Source organism: Hemicordylus capensis, chromosome 2 (genome assembly GCF_027244095.1).
Source record: "Hemicordylus capensis ecotype Gifberg chromosome 2, rHemCap1.1.pri, whole genome shotgun sequence".
NCBI classification, from domain to species: domain Eukaryota; kingdom Metazoa; phylum Chordata; class Lepidosauria; order Squamata; family Cordylidae; genus Hemicordylus; species Hemicordylus capensis.
In genome coordinates, this window is record NC_069658.1 from 73,977,303 (window position 1) to 73,997,253 (window position 19,951).

Here is a 19,951-nt window from a genome sequence, read left to right on the forward strand (position 1 = left end):
CTCTCCAAGCAAAGTAAGCACACGTCATGGCTATCTGTTGTCGGTAGCTTTGCCCAGCATTCCATGCAGCGTTTGAAAATTGTTTTTGCTACAGGTTTGGATGCCATTGTAAATATCCTGTCCGTTGTGCTCTAGAATTGTTGTTAAGCAGTCCTTTGGTCTTTAGCCAGCAATTTCAAGTTGTGCGTCCACCAGACAAGTACAGGGAAAACATTCCAATTTTTTTCCTTCTGTTTGAATTGTTTAGCAATTTTCATTAACCATATGCTGTCCAAAATCGTGTACTGTATTTATCTTTATCCATCCTGTCCGAAGTAATTTACCATGTTTATCCAAACTATCTTTATAAATCACCAAGGAACTAACAATATAAGGTGTAGACGCATAGGCAGTCTAATAGAAACTGAACAAGGCACGCCTCAACTGTTGAAAATAATGGAAGCATGAAGCACATGCAGAGCAGTTGGAGGCACTGCGAGGAGCTAGTCAATCTATCAGCGAGGTCCCTGCACAGGCGCAGTACCCATTCATTATGAATGCAACGGATCACGATCCAGATCATGTTAGAAATAGGAAACACTGTTATGGTATTTCAGATTTCCTCCAGCTGTGGGGAAAGGAATCAAAACATGTTCTCTGTTTCTCTAAGATGTATAAAGGTCCCAAGGCAAGATCAACCACTCTAATTTGAATTTTTGTTCCTAGTATGCATTTTACAGATAACTTTGGCCTCATCAATGGTTTGGCAGATAGTAACAGCAACCTATGATGCATTATAGAAAAGGAAGAAGTCATTCGTAGTCTTATGTGTAGATGCTGGAAGGCTTAATTGGATGCTTCATACAGTCTATCACAGCTCATCTCAATATTTAATAAGAAAGTCACACAGCTACTTTAACCAATAGTTGATGTTTGCAGAAAAGGCAACTTTTATAAATATGGGTATTAGAACCTAGGGACAGAATGCTATGGCTGAGAGAGTAAAAAGTATACTTATTACCAGATCTAGGGAAGCAGAAAAACAGGTTGCTTACCTGTAACTAATGATCTGGATGTGCTCCGTTGTATTCATAAGAACTGGGTTTCTGTGCCTGCGCAGGGACCTCCTGGGCTGACTAGCTAGCTCTTTGTGCCCCGCCCGTCTGCACGTGCTCTGCTTATTCCATTGGAATTGACGGTTGGGGCGCTTCTCCTTCAGTTTTCTTGCAGACCGCCACACCATGACGACCCGCATATTAGGAAGCACCAACCCTTACATTCTGCAGTGGGGTCGGCTGGGAGGGACTTATGAATACAACGGATCACATCCAGATCATTAGTTACAGGTAAGCAACCTGTTTATCTGGATTGTGATCCATTGTATCCATAAGAACTGGGTGTTTAGCAAGCTACCCCATAAGGAGGCGGGTGCAGAAAACCCATAACTATGCCAACACTCGCTTCAAGACAGACCTCCCAAAATTTGCTTCTTTAGCCATTCGCAGATCCAGTGCATAATGTTTTACGAATGGCAGATGCGACGACCATGTTGCCGCCAAGCAGATGTCCGCCAGCCTGATGCCTGACAGATGTGCTGCGGACGTCGCATAAGCTCTGGTAGAGTGCGCACACACCGTCCTGGGCGGTGTCACCTTCTGACTCTTATAGGTCAGAAATATGAGCTCTACAAGCCAATGTGCAAGTCTCTGTCGTGAAACTGGACGGCCCTTGCTACGTCCCCTAAAGGTGAGGAACAACTTTTTAGTCCTCCTAAATTCATGAGTCCTTTCTAAATAATACAGGAGTGCCCTTCGCACATCCAATGTATGGAGTGCCTTCTACAAGTCCGACTCCGCATTGGCGAAGAAAGCGGGCAATACTAGGTCCTGATTCAGGTGGAAGTCCGACACCACTTTAGGTAGGAATTTCGGATCAAAACGCAACACCACCTTGTGTGGATAGAACTGAGTGTACGGTTTGTCCATCCTCAAGGCTGTCATTTCGCCCACCCTTTTTGCCGATGTTATAGCCACTAGGAAGGCAACCTTCAGAGTCAGACACTTTATTGGGATAGACGCCAGTGGCTCAAATGGAGCTTCAGTCAGGGCAGAGAGCACTAAGGACAGACTCCATTGCTCCATTGGACTACGAACAGGTGGGTATAGATTATTAACTCCCTTTAGGAAACGTTTGCACTCTGGGTGGGAGAAGACTGTGTACCCATCCCATCCCTCGTGTTTTGAAGAGATTGCTGCCAAATGTAGTTTGATGGACACATTTGCCAAGCCATTCATTTTTACGGAAGTCAGGTAACGCAGAACGTCACGCGATGTTGCATTCATGGGCGCTACACCCTTTCCTTTCATATAGACCCCGAAGCGCCACCATTTACAGGCGCAGCTGCGTCTAGTCGTCTCACGCCTGCTATTTAGTAAAATGTCCTTCAAAAGTTGATCCTCCAGGCGGTCAGCTTCAGTGACTGCACCTCGGGGTGTAACACCCTTCCCTGTTCTCTTTGCAACAGGTCTGGAACCCGAGGGAACCTGTAATAAGTCGACCCTGACATTTGTAGAAGTGTGGCAAACCACGGCTGGCGCGGCCACCATGGGGCCAGGAGTATGCCCCTTGCCTTGTCTCGCATCATCCTTGCGATTACACGACCATCAACGGTAGTGGGGGAAATAGGTAAAGCAGTCCTGTCGTCCACGTATGCTGAAAAGCATCTCCCAGTGATCCTTGGCCTATGCCCGCACGTGAACAGAAGTTGGCACACTTTCTGTTGGCAGTCGTGGCAAACATGTCTATCAATGGGACCCCCCAGGCTCTGAACACCCCTTCCAGTTGTAAGGGGTTTATCTCCCACTCGTGTCTCTGATTGAAGCTGATGTTTCTGCTGAGCCTGTCGGCCAGACAGTTCTCCACTCCCCTTATGTGGCTCGCCAGTGGGTGCACTGAATGCTGTACGCACCAATCCCATATCTTCTGTGCTAGCAGGCAAAGAGATAAGGACACCGTCCCCCCTTGGTGGTTGAGGTAGGCAATTGCCGTTGTGTTGTCCAACTGTAGTTGTACTGTTCTCCCCCGTAGCATTGGTTCGAACGCCCTCAACCCCAAGAACACAGCCATCAGTTCCAAGTAATTTATGTGTTGGCGACTTTGTAATTGAGTCCATTGGCCCTGGACGCAGGTCCCGGCGCAATGCGCACCCCAACCTGTCATTGTCGCATCGGTCGTTATCTGTGAGGTGGGTATTCTGGTCACAAACCCAACTCCTTTCCCCAAATTGTCCCGATCCAGCCACCACTGTAGGCTGGCAAGAGTACATGGCGGTAGTGTTAACTGCATATTCTGGCCATCTACATTGGGTCAGAAATTTCGGAGAAACCAATGCTGCAACGTGCGCATGTGGAGCCGTGTGTGTTCCACTGTCGCGGTGTCCCAACAATCGTTGGATTTGAACCGCTGGCTGTCGTGGCGACCTCTGAAAGAGCCGTATGAGAGTCCGTATCTGAGCAACCCGTTCTTCCGGTAAGAATGCCCTTTGCCTTTCCAGGTCCAGAACTGCCCCAATGAAATCTACACTGGTTCTTGGTTCCAGCCTCGACTTCTTCCAATTCACATTGATCCCGAGGTCCTGTAACAAGTCCAACAACTCCTGCACCTGATGAACTAGAATGCTCTTGTCGTGGCTCACCACCAGCCAATCATCCAAGTATGGATAGAGCCTTAGGCCCCACGTCCTGAGGTATGCCACCACCACTGCCATCACCTTGGTGAATACTCTGGGCGCCGTGGAGAGTCCAAAGGGCAGCACCGTATACTGATAAATCTGTGCCCCCACCGTAAACCTGAGGTATTTGCGGTGACTCTCCTGGATCCCTATGTGGAAATAGGCGTCCTTCAGATCCAGGGTCACCGCCCAACGCTCGTTGACCAACAGGGGAAGAATGCCCTGTAAAGTCACCATTCTGAATTTCCTGGTCCATATGTAAAGGTTGAGACCTCTCAGGTCCATTATTGCTCTGATTCCCCCATCTCTCTTGGGAATCTGAAAATAACGGGAATAGTAACCCTTCAGTCTGTCCGTCCATTGCACTGGTGCAATTGCTTGTTTTTCCAGCAACACCCTGCCTTTCTCCTGGAGCACTTCCATGGCTGGCGTGTAAACCAGTCCCGAAAAAGGAGGCCTGTTCTCGAATTCCAATGCATATCCCGTCTGAACTATCCTTAGAACCCAGTGATCGGATGTTATGTTGTGCCATGCTTGAGCATGGCTTGCCAGTTTGATGTTGAACCTGGCAACAACAGGGCCGATGTTTTGAGTCCTGGATGTCTTTTTTGGCGGTGTTGGAATTCGTAGCGTCTGGTTGCTGGGACAATAGTGCCATGGACGGACAATCCCGTCAAAAGTTCTGCTTCGTGGTGTCCTTATCACCTTGCCGAGCAGTCTTCCCTTTAGCCTTCTGGTTGAATCCCCTATTGCGCTGATAGGGTTTATATTGTTTCCTATACTCCCTTCTGTCACGATATCTCTCAGGCTTTCGCTGATAGTAATTACGGGTCCGCGAAGATGTGCTGGACCCACTTGAAGGTGTCATGAATGTACGCACCATGAATTTTGACTTTTTCAAAGTCTCCATTGACGAGTCTGTTTCCTCGTGGAATAATCCCTTTCCATCAAAGGGTAAAAACTCCACTTTCTCTTTCATATCGGCCTGCAGGCTCGCCGAACGCAGCCATGCATGCCTCCGCAAACTTACTGCCGTCACCATTGCCCTAGATTCAGTCTCGGACAAGTGTTTAAAGGCACTCAATTGCTGGCGTGTAACAGCCGTGGTCTTTTCAAATGTATCATTAAATCTCCATTGAAATTCCTCTGGAGATAACAATGCCGAATCCTGCATCAAAGCATCCCAAAGAAGATGGTTATATCGTGCCATGCACGCCGCATAATTAGCTATACATATTGCTAGACAGGAGGTGCTATAGATTTTGCGACCCATAACATCGATCTTCCTGCCTTCTTTATCTCCCGGCGTGGAATGACGGTGTGCACCCTTAGATGATGATGCGCAACTCACAACCAAGGAGTTTGGCACAGGATGTTGTAGCAGGTAAGAGTTATCCTCCTCAGTCACCCTATACAAATTTTCAATACGTTTAGAGGTCGGGCCCCGACCCCCACCGTGTCCCATGCCACCTTGGCAGCCTTACTTATGCCCGGAATCATGGTGAGGGCAACAGGGTGCGATGTCTTGGAGCTCCTCATCATATTATAGACGGGATCCGCCACATCAGCATCCGGGGATTTTATGTCCATTCCTAGTGCCTCTGCAATGTCCCTTAATAGGACATGATAGGCTTTCAATTCCTCAGTTGGAGAGGTTGAGAGCTTTGGAGGAACATCTGATGGTGGGTCCAATCTGCGGCTGATATCATCTCCTTCAGAACTAGGGCCAGATTCGTCCTCTCCACTATCATCAGAGGGAGACGAGGATGGTTCAAAAGGCGGAGGAGTAGCTTTTCTCTTCCTTTTACCCGCAGGCTTCTCTGGCGGCCGAGGATGGATGTCAACTAGCTGAGGGTTCAGCACAAGGCAAGTTTGAGCCTGAGTTAACTGTTGCTGTACAGGCAAGTTGATTGCTGCAGCCTGAGTCGGCATTGCCACCTGAGCTGGAGCTGTCAAACCCATAGGTTTTACTCGGGCAGGAGCTGCCATCTGTGGTTCTGGCACCACCAGCAGTTGAGTAGCGTCCACTGGCTGCGTTCCTGCACGCATGCCCTGCTCTGCCTTCCAGCGTAAAAACTCTGCATAGTCATTAGGGAGATTATGTCGAAATCCGCAAGTATGGGTTGGTTGAATCGACGGTGTTGGGAACCCTTCCACAGCCCCCTGCTCACGTGGCTGGTTAGGCACCGGACCCTCGTCCAAGTCCATAGACACAAAACCATAAAAAGTCGCAGCCGAAGGGGTGCTGGAAGTTGACTCCAAGAGTTCCCGTAGGCTGTCATCTCGTCCAGCCAACCCTGGAGTCCTCGGTGTCGAGGGAGACTGAGCAGGCGTAATTGCTGACGATAGCAGATAAGGAACAGCTCTCAATGTCGATGCCGTCAACATCGACGAAGGAGTGGAGCCCATATTCAAAAACTGTTCCGGCATCGTCGATGTCGGAGGCACTGTATACATCATCTGGTCAAGCGTTGTCGACTCCGACATCGGGACGAGCGAACGCGCAGCTGTCGGCATCGACCTCGACTCCAATGTTGTCGGTCTCGGCATCGATCCCGATGTCGATGTCGATATAGGGGCCATGGCGAGTTGGGTCGATGTCGAAGTCGATGTTGAAGACACTGTTATACCAACTGTCGACATAGACGGCAGTGCCTCAGGAGACTCAGCCGAGTCTTCATCATAGACCTGCACCGCAGCCAGCGAAGGAGTTCGATGACGAGGCGTCTCTCAGTGCCGATCCTCCTTCTCCACCGCACGACGATCTTTGTCTCTGTGCTTTCGTTTTTTAGAGACCTCTTTCGGTTTCTTAAAAAGAGTATCAACAGCGGCTTTAGACTGCACCTCGGCAGACCCGCTGGAACTTGGCTTCGGGGAGCCCGATGTTTCACGTGTCTTCGACATCGAAGGCATCTCCGACATCGATCCGGAGCTGGTCGACGTCGAAGGCCTTGGCGTCGGCGGTCGAAGAGCTTCCTCATATAACGCCGCTCGTAGCATCAAAGCTCTGTTCTGCCTCGTCTGTTTCGAGAAGGAACAGCATATTCTGCACGCAGCCGTGTTATGTTCCTCTCCCAGACACATCAAGCATGCGTCATGGTAATCAGTGGAGGGCAATTTTGCCCGGCATTTTTCACAGCGCTTGAAAGTTTTCTTAGTTTCCATCCCACTCACAACTGTTTCAGTCAGCCACAGGAAGCGAATATGGCCACAAACAATCCAAAAACCGTTAACAAGTCTGTTTGCCGATCCGAGTCAAAGCCGTTTAATCCTCAATCTTTTGTAAAGTTAAAGGCAAAGTCCCAAGAAGCAAGTCGTTTTCCGTTCCGAGGTTCAATCCGAGTTTTCAAACAGCAATCGATAAGCAATAGAGTAGTCAAAAAACAGTCCTAATTTTCTCTACGAGGAGCAACAGCCAAGAGGTGTATACGCTTTGGCGGTCAAGAGAAAACTGAAGGAGAAGCGCCCCAACCGTCAATTCCAACGGAATAAGCAGAGCACGTGCAGACGGGCGGGGCGCAAAGAGGAGCTAGCTAGTCAGCCCGGGAGGTCCCTGCTCAGGCGCAGAAACCCAGTTCTTATGGATACAATGGATCACAATCCAGATCTACCATCTTCACAACACTGCAAACAAGAATGTTCTTTAATTTATTGTACAAGCAGAAGAGCAACGGCAATGCTACCAAAAGTATAACGTTATCAAGAATGTTACACCTACATCGATATTCAGTAGTTAAGACTTTGGGCTGGTACACTCAATGACAGTCATCGCTAATAAATATTAAATCCTAGATTAGCGCTGCACGGACACTTCCAACTTCTGGTTGTGTGAACTTGGGAATTTTCAGTGATGTCAGATTGGCACCGCACCAACCTGACATTTGCTCAACATTGATAATCTAAGATTTTATCTACAGCTATTAATGTCAGATAAGCATGTTGCCATCCCCACATCACTGAACATTTCCAAATTCTCACAACTGGAAATCTGGAATCCACAATCATCAGGACGCCCTCCATGACAACCTGTCACCCACTCGGTGCATCCCTTTATTGCATGGGAGAGTGTTCATTTGAATTGCCCCTATACATTCACTCAAAATACTTGTTTAAACAAGTACTTGACTGTGGGTATAAAGGTCATTAGGATGAATAGCCCCCATCCCGCTATATGATAAAGGCACACATTGGAATGACATCCCAATAGGCACACTCTTTGTGTAGCCTTTTCTTGAACACATGTGCCGGAGGCTGCCTCATCCAAACCAGTCCAATAATAACAATGGAAAATATGAAATACTCCTAAAATCTTCTTAAAACAATTATCCATGCTCTGGTGAGCTCTCACTTAAGGCATTAGTTAATCCAGGACCTCTGTGGAAATGTTAGAAACCTTTGTCCACATACCAGCATGCAATATATCAGGGGTGAGGAACCTTCTCCCTCCACAATAATTGTGGCTGGGGATGATGGGAGTTGTAGTTCAAAAACAACTGGAGGGCCAAGGTTCCCCACCCCTGCAATATATAATAATTCCATTTTCTGATTGTTGTTTTATTTAAAACTTACATTTGTGTCTTCTTGATTTTAGGAGAAGAATCTTTCAGATATTTCCTCAACAGTTTCCGCTGAAGTTTTTGATGTTCATCATACGATACAATGCCAAATCTGTGTACCACCGGCACTTTTATAATGGGCATTCTGCTCTAAAATCAATCTGAAAAACAATTACAGAATATTAAGAACACACAGAAATGCAGTTTTAGGTCTTCCAGCCTTAATGGAGAAGCTACAATTTCTAGTCAACATGAAAGGTTAAATATGTCCGGCCATTTTGCTGCCCTTTTCGGTCACAGGAAAATAATCCAGACATTTGGAGGTCCTAGGATGGAATCTACTGCATAATGCCCTTGAGCATGCAGTCTCAGTTGTTCTGCTGAGAAAACTATGCTTTCTGTCATATTAGGATAATGAACAGCAATAGTAAACTATAAATAAAATCAATATAATAAGTGTAATTGCAATATTGTTGTGCTTACTGATTTATACCCCAATCCACAACACAGTTAAGTGAAAGTACTTGGATTTAAGTCAATTTATTCCATTGATTTCACTCTCTCTACTTCGGTTTAACTACTTATTGATCAGACAGTTACATAGCAGCTCTGCAATCATATCCTCTCAAGTAATTCTATGGAAATGTATCAGATCAAATTTTATTAATTACTGCAGTCAAGTTTTATTAATTACTGAAGTCTGCTGGCCATAACAATAAGGTATTAAATAATTAAAATGGCAATAAAACAGCATTAATAAGATTATAAATGCCAGTAAAGATTCACATCACCATGCAGTGTTTAAATGCAAACTCCCCAAAGATATGTAAACTAAAATTCTAAATATCAATGAATAACTGGAAGAATATCAGCTCATAAAAATTTAGAAGTGAAAATGTGAAAATGCAGCTTATTTTGACCAGGAACATTTTGATAGTCTTCTTCAGTGGCCTTTAAAAATATGAATGAATTCTTTATTTACGACCCAAGGTCAGTATAACATGACATAAACAAAACATCTCGTAACATAGGAAAATACAATTGGAAGAAGGAAATAATAAATACATACATTACAAACTATGCAATGTTCCTTCACAAAGCAAGGCAAGCAACCACCGTAGCACTACAACATAGGATTGTAGTGCCTACACTATGCACGTTTACTCAAAAGTAATTCAATGTGTTCAGTGGGACTCACTTCCTAATAAGTGTATTTAGAATTGTTGTCTTAGTGAATCCACATCGTGTGTGAATCCACACACACTGGGGTAAGCGTATTTTTTAGGTATTTTTGAAGTGTTTAGATTCTTTGGTGTCTTCATTACACACCTTCATTTCTTCTGTTCATTCTGACCCCACTGCTTTGCGGGTGGGGGTGGGAAATTAGTGGCATCCTATGTGCCAACTACCCCCCAACCAGCAAGGCACTGGTTAGTCAGTTTATATTTTAGGAATTTTTGAGGTATTTAGACTCTTCGGTGTGTAGTGAATCCCCATAGGGGATGAGGAAAGGTTATTTTGAGGAAATAATATGAGGAAAGGTTATTAGACACCAAAGAGTCTACTTTTTAAAAAATCCTAGAACATAAACTGAATAGTATCCCACTGACTTGCAGGTGAGATGGGGGTGTAGTTGGCACATGGCAGTTGACACTGTCCAAAGACAGAAAAAATGAACAGAAATGAAGGTGTGTAATGAATCTTCATAGGGATTTATTGAGGAAAAAGTATACACCAAAGAATCCACACACTTGAAAAATAGTGACTCCATGACTCTACTTCTACAAGGGCTAGAGCTTAGCTTTTTGCTTTTTTAAAAATGAAAGCTGGGAATCTGGGGAAATTATTAGGAGGGATCCAAATTGAATCTGGCACAATTCGATTTGGACCCAAACTAGTCAATGGACCACAGGGGTGACTTGTTATGTCTCCAAATCAGCTAGATTTGGGTACAAATTGATTTGTACCTGAATCAATTCACACATCCCTAGTTTATGGTCAATTTTACAAAGTTTTTTTCCCCCCCACTGAGTAGTGCAAATCTGCAAATTACAAACATTATTGAAAGGGCTAGAGGTTCATTTTTAAAATGTTCCCATGAAGGCCCACTTAGAGGCAAAGACTCCCAGAGGCTATCAGATTGCATTTCCAGTTAGCTTCAGTTATTAAAGAAAGAAACTAACAAAGACTGATGTTCCTATGATAGAGTTCTACTGACTGGTCTTAAGCCGCTGTTATCTGAAGACTTAGTGGTGAAAACAAAGTCTTTTGCTGGTACATCTAGCAGCTTCCAGAAGCAGGCAATAAAAGGAACATGGACCTTGATGAAGACTGACCGGAGGAGTGCTGTACCATAATTGTGACCATTTAGTGACAAGCCATCCAGGAGGAAATGTCAGCCAGACTACTAAGAGATTGGGCAGAAAGTGAAACACTTGGGTTGGAAACAAACATTTTTGAAACATTCTATAAGGGTTGTAGTTGAATATATATGCCTTGAATGAATCCACACACAGAGATCAAGTGTGTTGAATGTGAAACAAATAGGAGGCCAAGGACTGGGTCCTCTAGCCCTTTCAATAAAGCCATCCTGAGAGAGAAGAGAAAAAAGGAGGAGAAACAAGAGAAAATGTTGGTTAGAACAATAAGAAGTCACTGACTGTTGGGAAGGATTTTGAAGGTGAGAAGACAAACCATTTACATTGTGATGACAACTGCTAATGCTGGTAAATAATTCATGTTTTGTTGTGATGAAACTGGGCCATATGTTTTAACAGCTGATCTATACCTATTCTTTTTTTATTACTCCTGGCATTCTGCCTATGGTTTATAAATTGCCCATGAAGCAAATAAATAAAGAGGATTGAGAATAAATATGATGTATGAAATTATTACCCAAATACGTCAAATAAAAAGGCTGTATTAAAACTTTTTATATCTGCCAATAAGCAATCTTGTATGAATTAAAAAAAACAAAACATTTTAACAGATGATGGCCCCTTCGTCATTTAGAAATCATGGTTAAGGTTGCTGATTATTTTTCTAAAGTACTGTATTGTAATTTTACATTTTTCTATTTCCATTACAAAATCAGTTCCATTCAAAAAAATACAATGTATATTTATCCACATCTTATAAATTAAATCTTATCAAAATAATATCTTATTATATCTCTATCAGTTAACCACCAGATTCCGTATCTTCTCTAAGTTACTTCCTACTGGTCTTAACTATTTATTTGTTTGTTTATTTATTTATTTATTATTTAAAATTTTATACTGCCCTTCCAAAAGGCTCAGGGCGGTTTACATTAAAACACCATTAAAATCAATTAACAAAACAAAAATTATAAACTACATAAAATAATAATTAACAATTAAAACATCATAAAACACCATTTAAATAGCCAAAACAATTTAAAAACAAGTTTTTAAAAAATGAGAAAGCTTGGTTAAAGAGATGCGTTTTCAGTAGTTTCTTAAAAATTGCCAGAGATGAAGAGGCTCGTATCTTATTAGGGAGCGCATTCCACAATCTTGGGGCAGCAGCTGAGAAGGCCCATCTCTGTGTAGCCACCAAAGGAGTTGGCGATAACTGGAGACGGACCTCCTCAGATGAACTCAATGGGCGGTGGGGCTTGTACTGAAGAAGACGTTCTCTTAAATACCCAGGGCCTAATCCGTTTAGGGCTTTGTAAGTTATAACTAGCACTTTGTATTTTGCCCGGAAACCTATTGGCAGCCAGTGTAGCTCCATCAACAGAGGAGTAACGTGGTCTCTCCGAGATGACCCAGAGACCAACCTGGCTGCCGCATTCTGAACCAACTGAAGTTTCCGGACTACGTACAAAGGCTGCCCCACGTAGAGCGCATTACAGAAGTCCAGTCTGGAGGTTACCAACAAATGTTTTGAGGTCATTGATCTCAAGAAACGGGTGCAGCTGGCGTATCAGCCAAAGCTGATAGAAAGCACCCCTGGCCACCACCTCAACCTGAGAAACCAGGGAGAGGTGTGAATCCAGAAGTACTCCCAGAATGCGAACCTGTTCCTTTTGGGGAAGTGTAACCCCATCTAGAACAGGCAGATCAAAATTGTCTCTAGAGTTCTGACCCCGAACAATAAGTACCTCTGTCTTATCTGGATTCAGCTTCAGTTTATTCTCCCTCATCCTGCCCATTACTGCTTCCAGGCAGGCATTTAGGGAGGATATGCCAACCTCCTGAAGAGGTTGACATGGAGAAATAGATCTGGGTGTCATCAGAATCTGTTCAGTATGGCTAAATTTTGCAACTAATTTTGGCTAGACTGAGGGCCAAATTATTTTCCTGAATCCAGTGGTGGATTTAAGGAGAGGCAAAGCAGGCATTTGTCTACAGTAGCAAAATTTGAGAAGTGACAACGCTACTCCTCAAATTTTGCCACCCCTCTCTGGGGTCAAGGGGAAAGTCCTCCCTTTTTTCTTCTAAAAGCCACCGCTGCACAGAGGGATGGAGGCAGCAAAGGCCACACAGCAGTGGCTGCAGCGAGGAGAGGAAAGTTCTCCTTTTTACCTTTAAAGCAATGCCACCATGTGGCGAGGCAGCAAGAGAGAGCTCCTTCCAGCTCCCCTCCTCCCTCCCACTGCACACCCTCCCCGTCTGCAGTCCATTATGGGCCTTTCTCCACACATGTAGATAGGGCTGCAGATAGGGGCGCACCGTCATTTGCAAGGGAGGAGGGGAGCTGGAAGGAGCTCTCCCATACCGCCCTGACACACTGCGGTGTTGCTTTAAAAGACTAGGTTTTTTCCAAGTTCTTTGATAGTAGACATCAAGAGATCTTAAATTCAAAGTTCTGTTCCTTTAGAGTAAATGCAGATACAACCTGTATTTAACCTCCTCTTTTTAAGGGGGTCGTCTTAAATTCAGTTGTCACCTTCAATTTGGGTCAATACAGTACATGTTACATTAAGCCCATTATTATGGTAGATGTGCTTGTTTTTACCTTCAGATTGGGGCCATTCAGATTGGGACATGGCATGGGGGGGGGAGGCTTTAAACCTTTGCCCTCACCACAGTCTATTTATTTAGGAAAAAACTAACTGCCATAAAAACAGGCTTAACATAAATTGTTTGGCTGAGCTCTCATTTCACCAATCACACAATCTTTCATGGAGCTTTTGAGTAATAGAGTGTATGATTCATTTATACACCATAAAACAAAACATGCCAGTCTTCTGTGTCTCCTATTTGTTCTAGATGTCCTATAATCTGGTCTCCATCAGTGTATTATGTTTCTGAGGCATCCTTTTGTAGTGAGGTGGTCAAAACTGACCAAAATATCCCTGTAAATGGAATACTTTGAATTACGCAGTAGCATCATTTCTCATATTACTTTCCCTTCAATGGCTCACCCACCCATCTTGCACTAGCAGTGTTGGAAGTGAACAAAAAAAGGCTAACACAAAATCTTTCATTTCTTTATTCAGCAATGCATTAAGATGCTGCATATAACTCAAACAGGAAAGGGCTTTGTGCTCTGGTTACAGTATTATGTTACGACAGAGCTGCTTCAGCAAGTCTAGTTAGCAAACTAGGCATGAAGACATTCATGGACTAAATTTTTCACCATATCTAATCTACCATCCATCTTCAGCCACTGCAGTCATAAGCAAATGGGAATGAAAAGCACCACCTAACAAAAGAACAAATTACCTTGGGTTTCTGAAAAAAATCATTTTGGGGTTGGGTTTTTTTGTCTTTTTGCATTGTTGTGGTGATGAATCACCATTCTGCTTATGTAAATTCCAAATACATATAAATTCTTTATTTATTATAAAAAGCTCCAGCTGAGTGGCAATTTACAATTTTTAATCAAGTCTTAGGTTCCCATCAGCTAAATCTTTGTTCTTTCATTATGCTTTTATCAGTAATGCAACTGCAGCATTGTTTCCTATGGAAACCTCATTCAGTTCTGTCTTCTAGTCTCTGCCAAAATCTTGTATCTCTCTTCCCGAGTACAGGTGGCCCTTGTTATTCGCAGGGGTTCCATTCTGTATGTATGGGAGTGTATGGGAATTGGAACCAAAAACAAAAGGAGCCAAAAAGCAAGGGGAGCAGAAATAAGAAGGGGAAAAAAGAACAGGGCCTTATTCTCCAGGTCTCTAGCAGTGCTCCCCCATCCCCAAAATGGTCAAATATTCTCTCACACACACACCATTTTAAGAGCCACAGAATGGCTCTCTTGGGAAATGGAGGCTGCAAAGGACATTGAAAGTCATTTCTGGATCACTTCTGGCCTCTCAAAACTGTGGATAGACAGATTTCACCTATTTTCTACTCACGGGTAATGAAACTGGGACTAAGACCCAATTGTGGATACGCAAAACTGCCGATACAGAGACCAAGGTAACAAGGGCCACCCGTATATTTTCTTTATGCTAGTGTGCTGTTTCTGACTATCCCACAAAATAAATATATATTTCTCTAAGGCATACCCGTCGCTAATCCCATGCATGGCAGCTCACGCAAGAGTTTACAAGTGAGTTGCCAGCAGTGGGAGATGAGAGCACGGCAGGTGGGGGGAAAGAAAACAGCGGCGGCGAGCATTCCTGAACTGCTCTCCACTATTGCTGATTGTTTCTCCAGCTTCCTGAACTACACAACCCCTAAAGATACTTTTCCCTTATCAATTCTGAACTCTGTTGTCACTGGATGCCCAGCTGTGCCCTATGAATAACCATCAATATATAGCACAAAAAAGCAATTATTTTGAAAGGCCCTTGAAAAAAGTCCTATAAGGAGGTCATCATTTCTGTTGGGAAATTCAGCCAGAGAAATCACATACTTGACTATGAAGCTGCCACTTTATAGATAGACATTGATTCATCTAGCTCAGTAACTCTACACAAACTGGATTGCCTACAACTCCCATCATCCCTGACTGCTGGCCACCGTGGCTGGGGATGCTGGGAGCTGTAATACAAAAACAGCTGGAGGGCCTCAGTTTAGCCCTCCTCTGAGGTCTCAAATAGGCATCTTTCCCAACCCTACCTGGAGATGCCAGGGACTGAACCTGGAACCTTCTACCTACAAAGCATGCACTCTGCCACTGAGCTCCACACACAAAAGCATACAAACCATACACCAATATAGCTATAATAATACAGGCATGTAGTATTAAATAGAGAGAGAGGGACCAAAGACTAGATTCAACTATCCCTACCAGGAGGATCTACCATAGCATTTCTTCCTCCACCTTGCCATTTGGTTTTGTTCAGAACTTAGTGCTCTCACAGCTCCCTCAAGCTTTCTTTCTCCTTAACCCCCGCTCCAGCCATGTACATTAACACACCAATGAAAGTGTCAAGAGGTATATAAAATGAAAATCAATACATATGGGTTGGAGAGATGGTCCTAGGAGCATGAAATGGAAACTAGGTATGGGCTTTAAAACACCAGTAGTACATATTTTGTTCTAGCAGTCAAGCAGAGAACAACATTTTATAATGAGCTGAACACAAACACAGACTTGAATGCATCCCTGTTGATTTGGGAAGCAGAATAGAAACAGAGCCTATCTAGTGTCAGTCACAATATCTGTAGTGACAACAGACTGCTCCATATGCTTTGCAGAATGCTCCATCTGCTGTGCATTTATAGTAAGCCTGCATTCTGTTGCAGCCTTTAGGGTTCAGTGATTCCTTGAAAATGAGGTGAGTATCACTGCAATGCACACTGGGACAGGTGTCAACTCGTGACCTCCAAAGTGCATCTGTGGCTTTCATAGATTTGTAGGAGTCAGCAGATGCAGCTTCTACCTGTCACATTGCAGTAACGAAAAAAGCTGCACATTCAAACTTGTTTCTCTTGTAGCAGAAGAAAACAGATTGGGCAGGTACTGGCAGAGGTAGAAGGTGCTGCTGCTTGCTGCCCTGCGGCTCTTAAAGTTACAAGCAGGGTGATTCAGCTCTGACAACACTGATTCCAACTCACCATTTATTAAGAATTGCAGTTGAAATCTTTTGGTTTATAACTTGGTATGTTAAAAGGACTTTATATGCTTAACATTGCATTAAGAAGATCTTTGAAAAATCTTTGTGACTCTAAAAGACAGATATTCTGTCAGTGAATTTATAACTGAAGACCTTAATATGGAAAAATTTATCAGAGAATTAACCCAAATTGATCCTCATGTCTTTGCAGGTCCATACCTCATAAATGTCTTATGTTTGGCCCTTTCAGTGGCCATATTTACATGTATGACTCAGGTGAGCAGTTTCATAAGGCCATAAGACAGCAGTGCAGAACCATTTTAATGCAAACAGCGAACCAACTATCTGAAAAGGATTGCAGCAGACCTGGGAACAATGACCACCTCCATTACATAAAAAGCGAAAAGACTTGGAAATTGTGAGAAAAAATATCAACGATATTGTTGCAGCAGTGGAACTAATTGCACATTAACTAGTGAATTATCTTCCCTTGAAAGCTATATAATAGTTTAGATTTGTTGGATGGAAATGTATTATTAAAAGGGATGTATTTGTCTTTGGGCATAAGACATCAAGAACTCTTCCTGCACACACCCCATTCAGTTTAATGAGAGCTGCTTGTGCAATAGGGCTTTGCAAGAAAACGTGCAAAGTTTATGCTCAGTATCACTAACTCTCATCTGGAGTCATGATTTTTTTTACATATGAGTAGAACTTCCTAGTCCTCCCAAGTAGTCCCATTGTATACATTAGATGCCCCCCAACTTTTTCAGGCCACACATATTTTGTGCAATCGGAGATCACACACACGCACCACCATGCAGCTATATATATCAGGTCAAGTTGTGTAATGTGAAACCATGTCATGCAGGTAGCCTGTGTCAAGCTTGGCCCTTCTTAGTGGCCCAACCTTGGCCCTTCTTAGCAGTGACATTGGACATGTAAGAGAAAACAGGAGAACTGCCACAAACATTTGCTACTCCCTATGCTCTTTACGGGGCATTTTGTGGCATTTCCCACCTAACACACATAGACAGTTTTTGCAATATATATTAGGTAGCAGAAGCAGCAACATCTGCAAGAGGCTACTCACAAACTTCATTCAAACACTGGCTGACATCCTAATGCTACATGTGCACTTCTACTAACAGTGCACATGCAGCACTAGCCCCCGCACTAGTCTCTGCACTTCTGAAGTACAAGCATTCTTTCACAACTATTTTTGGTACTCTCTCCGCACTCTGTTACAGTGGAAACACAACTCTGATGGTCAAGAATGTGTTTCTGCTGTAAGAGCACGCTTCTAAAACACAGGGAGACAACTGAAATAGTTATGCTCTTGCACAAGAGTGCTATGCTTTGGAAGCATGGGGGCTAGCACTGCGTGCGCACTGTTCTTAGAAGCACGCACTCAGCATTAGTCAGGATCGGATGTCATGTCAGCCACTGAGTATTGGCTCCCTGTTTATAATGTACTACCTGGACATAAATTCTCCTTGATACTAGTTTCCTCATTACCATAATACCAAACACTGTATTCATTAAATGACATTACAGCTTCATAGCAAAAACTCTATGGGTATACTTACACTTCAAACCTAATCCAGTTTAATAATCATTCCATCTTTCTATAGAACTCTGGGAACTGTAGTTCTGTGAGAGAGCCTAAAGAGTCTCAGCTTCTTCATCAAACTATATTCATTCCCCAGTGTTCTTTAGGGAAAGCCATGACAGTTAAATTGGTATAAAACTGATATGAGTTCATAGTATAGCTATACATACATCTGTGTCTGTGAGAATGTGTGTGCACACACGGGATATTTTTGTTACAAGCAATTTATTAAACCTACATTTCCATAATTTAACATTCAAAATAATACAATGTACAAGAAAACAGCAGCAATACATACATACATAGATTTACCCTCACCCTCTCAACTTATTACAATTTGGAATATTAGTACCTCTTGCACTTGGTGGGAATATGTCTGAGAGGAGGGTGTTTTATTGGCAGCAAAGGTTTCTGGTGTGCTTGAGTGTACAATTGCAAAAGCAAGCCATTGCCTCTCTGTTCCCAAAATAACCATTTAGCCATTAGATAAAATTAGTTGTCTACCTTTATAGAGTAGTCACGTTAAGTGGCACAGCAGGGAAATGCTTGACTAACAAGCAGAAGGTTGCCGGGTCAAATCCTCACTGGTACTATATCAGGCAGCAGCGGTATAAGAAGATGCTGAAAGGCATCATCTCATACTGCGCGGGAGGAGGCAATGGTAAACTCCTCCTGTATGGTTGGGCTCGGGGGCAGGTGGGGGGACTGGGAAAGATATTGTAAAATACAAAATGTTTTTTAAAAATTAAATGAAAGAAGAAAAGAAAAGAAAAAGAAAAAGAAAAAATATAGGGCTCTGTGGGCATCAGGAGTCAAAATCGACTAGACCGCATACTTTACCTTACCTCTATAGAAGGGGGTCTCTTGGAGGCAGTATGGTAAAGGCTGAGTTGGGCTTGCAAAGTAAGAAATGGTGGCTCTGGAGGACCCAGCAGCATTTAGGGGTTAAGCCCAGGTCTTGATGCTGCAAACACAAGAGCACATCTTATGTTAATTAATCCTGAAATAACTACCACCACTACCCAGTTTTGTTTTCATAACGGAGTTCACCTATAACCATACACTGAAAAGCAAACCTAAGAGCCAGAACAGATAATTTTGTAATTCAAATGGTTTCCAAATGGTGTGATGTGTAAGAAATGTTTAAGAGTAATATTTTAAGAGTGAGGACCATGCTCTAATACACTTTTGTTAGTCCAGGTACCATTCAGAATCTGTTTCAAACAACTGGTGGGCATAGCTCAAATGCATTGCAAGAAACCAAAATGGCATTCCACATACAGGTATGACCAGAAAGGTATCAACAATGTGGAGCTGCACCACATTATCTCTGAAGAATCCACAATCCAGGGCCCACTGCGGGCAGCAATTTTTATTTTTATTTTAAACAGCCCCAACACTTGTTTGTGAGAAATTGCAGGCCATCAAATTGACACATCCCATAGGACTAGGTGAGAATAATGACTAGCCACACCAAATCTCTGAAGACTCCTCCCTCAACAGCTTGTTTCAAGCAGTAAACAGTTAATTAAAAATACAACCTAGTTAAATTTCCTGTTTCTTACCTGCCTGGACATTTTTTTAAAAAAATCCACTAAAAGCAGATTGGGGAGGCTTGCAAGACCAAGACAGAGTACCTAAAAGAGATTTGTTTCTACTTACACACCCCCTGGGAATAGCTAATCTTTATCAATGGTTTTGAAATGCCCAGAAACACAAGCTTTGGGCAGTATAAAAATATGTCCAATAAATAAAATAAAATAAAAACATGAGCATTAGCCTTCCTCCATTCCACAATACCTTTGGGGAGGGGGCGGGGCATAAAAATTTCGTCCCCTGATCCTATTACATTAAAGCAGAGGTACTCACTAGTGTTCCTACAATTAGGTGGTGCAGCTTAAACTGTAGCCATCATCAACCCCACTGTAAGTCACCGGTCGCAGGGACGCCGTCCCGGTTTATCGAGGCAGCAAGAGAATGGGAGTTTGGACATAACAAGCTTAAAAACCTCCGTCTACTCGACGGCTACAAACTTTGACTTATCGCTGCTCTTCCCTGCTCGAAACAAGAGGCCCAGCAACGTCCTTCCTGCCAGTTAGTTA

The 19,951-nt window shown here is 43.4% G+C and overlaps 1 protein-coding gene across 9 annotated transcripts in view; it reads right to left on the reverse strand.

Moving 5' to 3' along the window:
* The window catches only part of TMEM232 (transmembrane protein 232), a 262,748-nt gene that overhangs the window by 242,593 nt on the left and 204 nt on the right, over positions 1-19,951 (reverse strand). For 6 of the 9 annotated variants that reach the window (XM_053292123.1, XM_053292124.1, XM_053292114.1 and 3 more), the window contains exons 2-3: positions 18,695-18,813; positions 8,279-8,426 (exon numbers count right to left, since the gene is read on the reverse strand). In XM_053292123.1, coding sequence (XP_053148098.1) covers positions 8,279-8,409 — 131 coding nt within the window. In that variant the 5' untranslated portion in view covers positions 8,410-8,426; positions 18,695-18,813. Of the gene's footprint in view, positions 1-8,278; positions 8,427-18,694; positions 18,814-19,414; positions 19,508-19,718; positions 19,938-19,951 lie in introns of those variants that run through there. The other 3 variants (XM_053292115.1, XM_053292116.1, XM_053292117.1) reach the window with 3 other exon arrangements.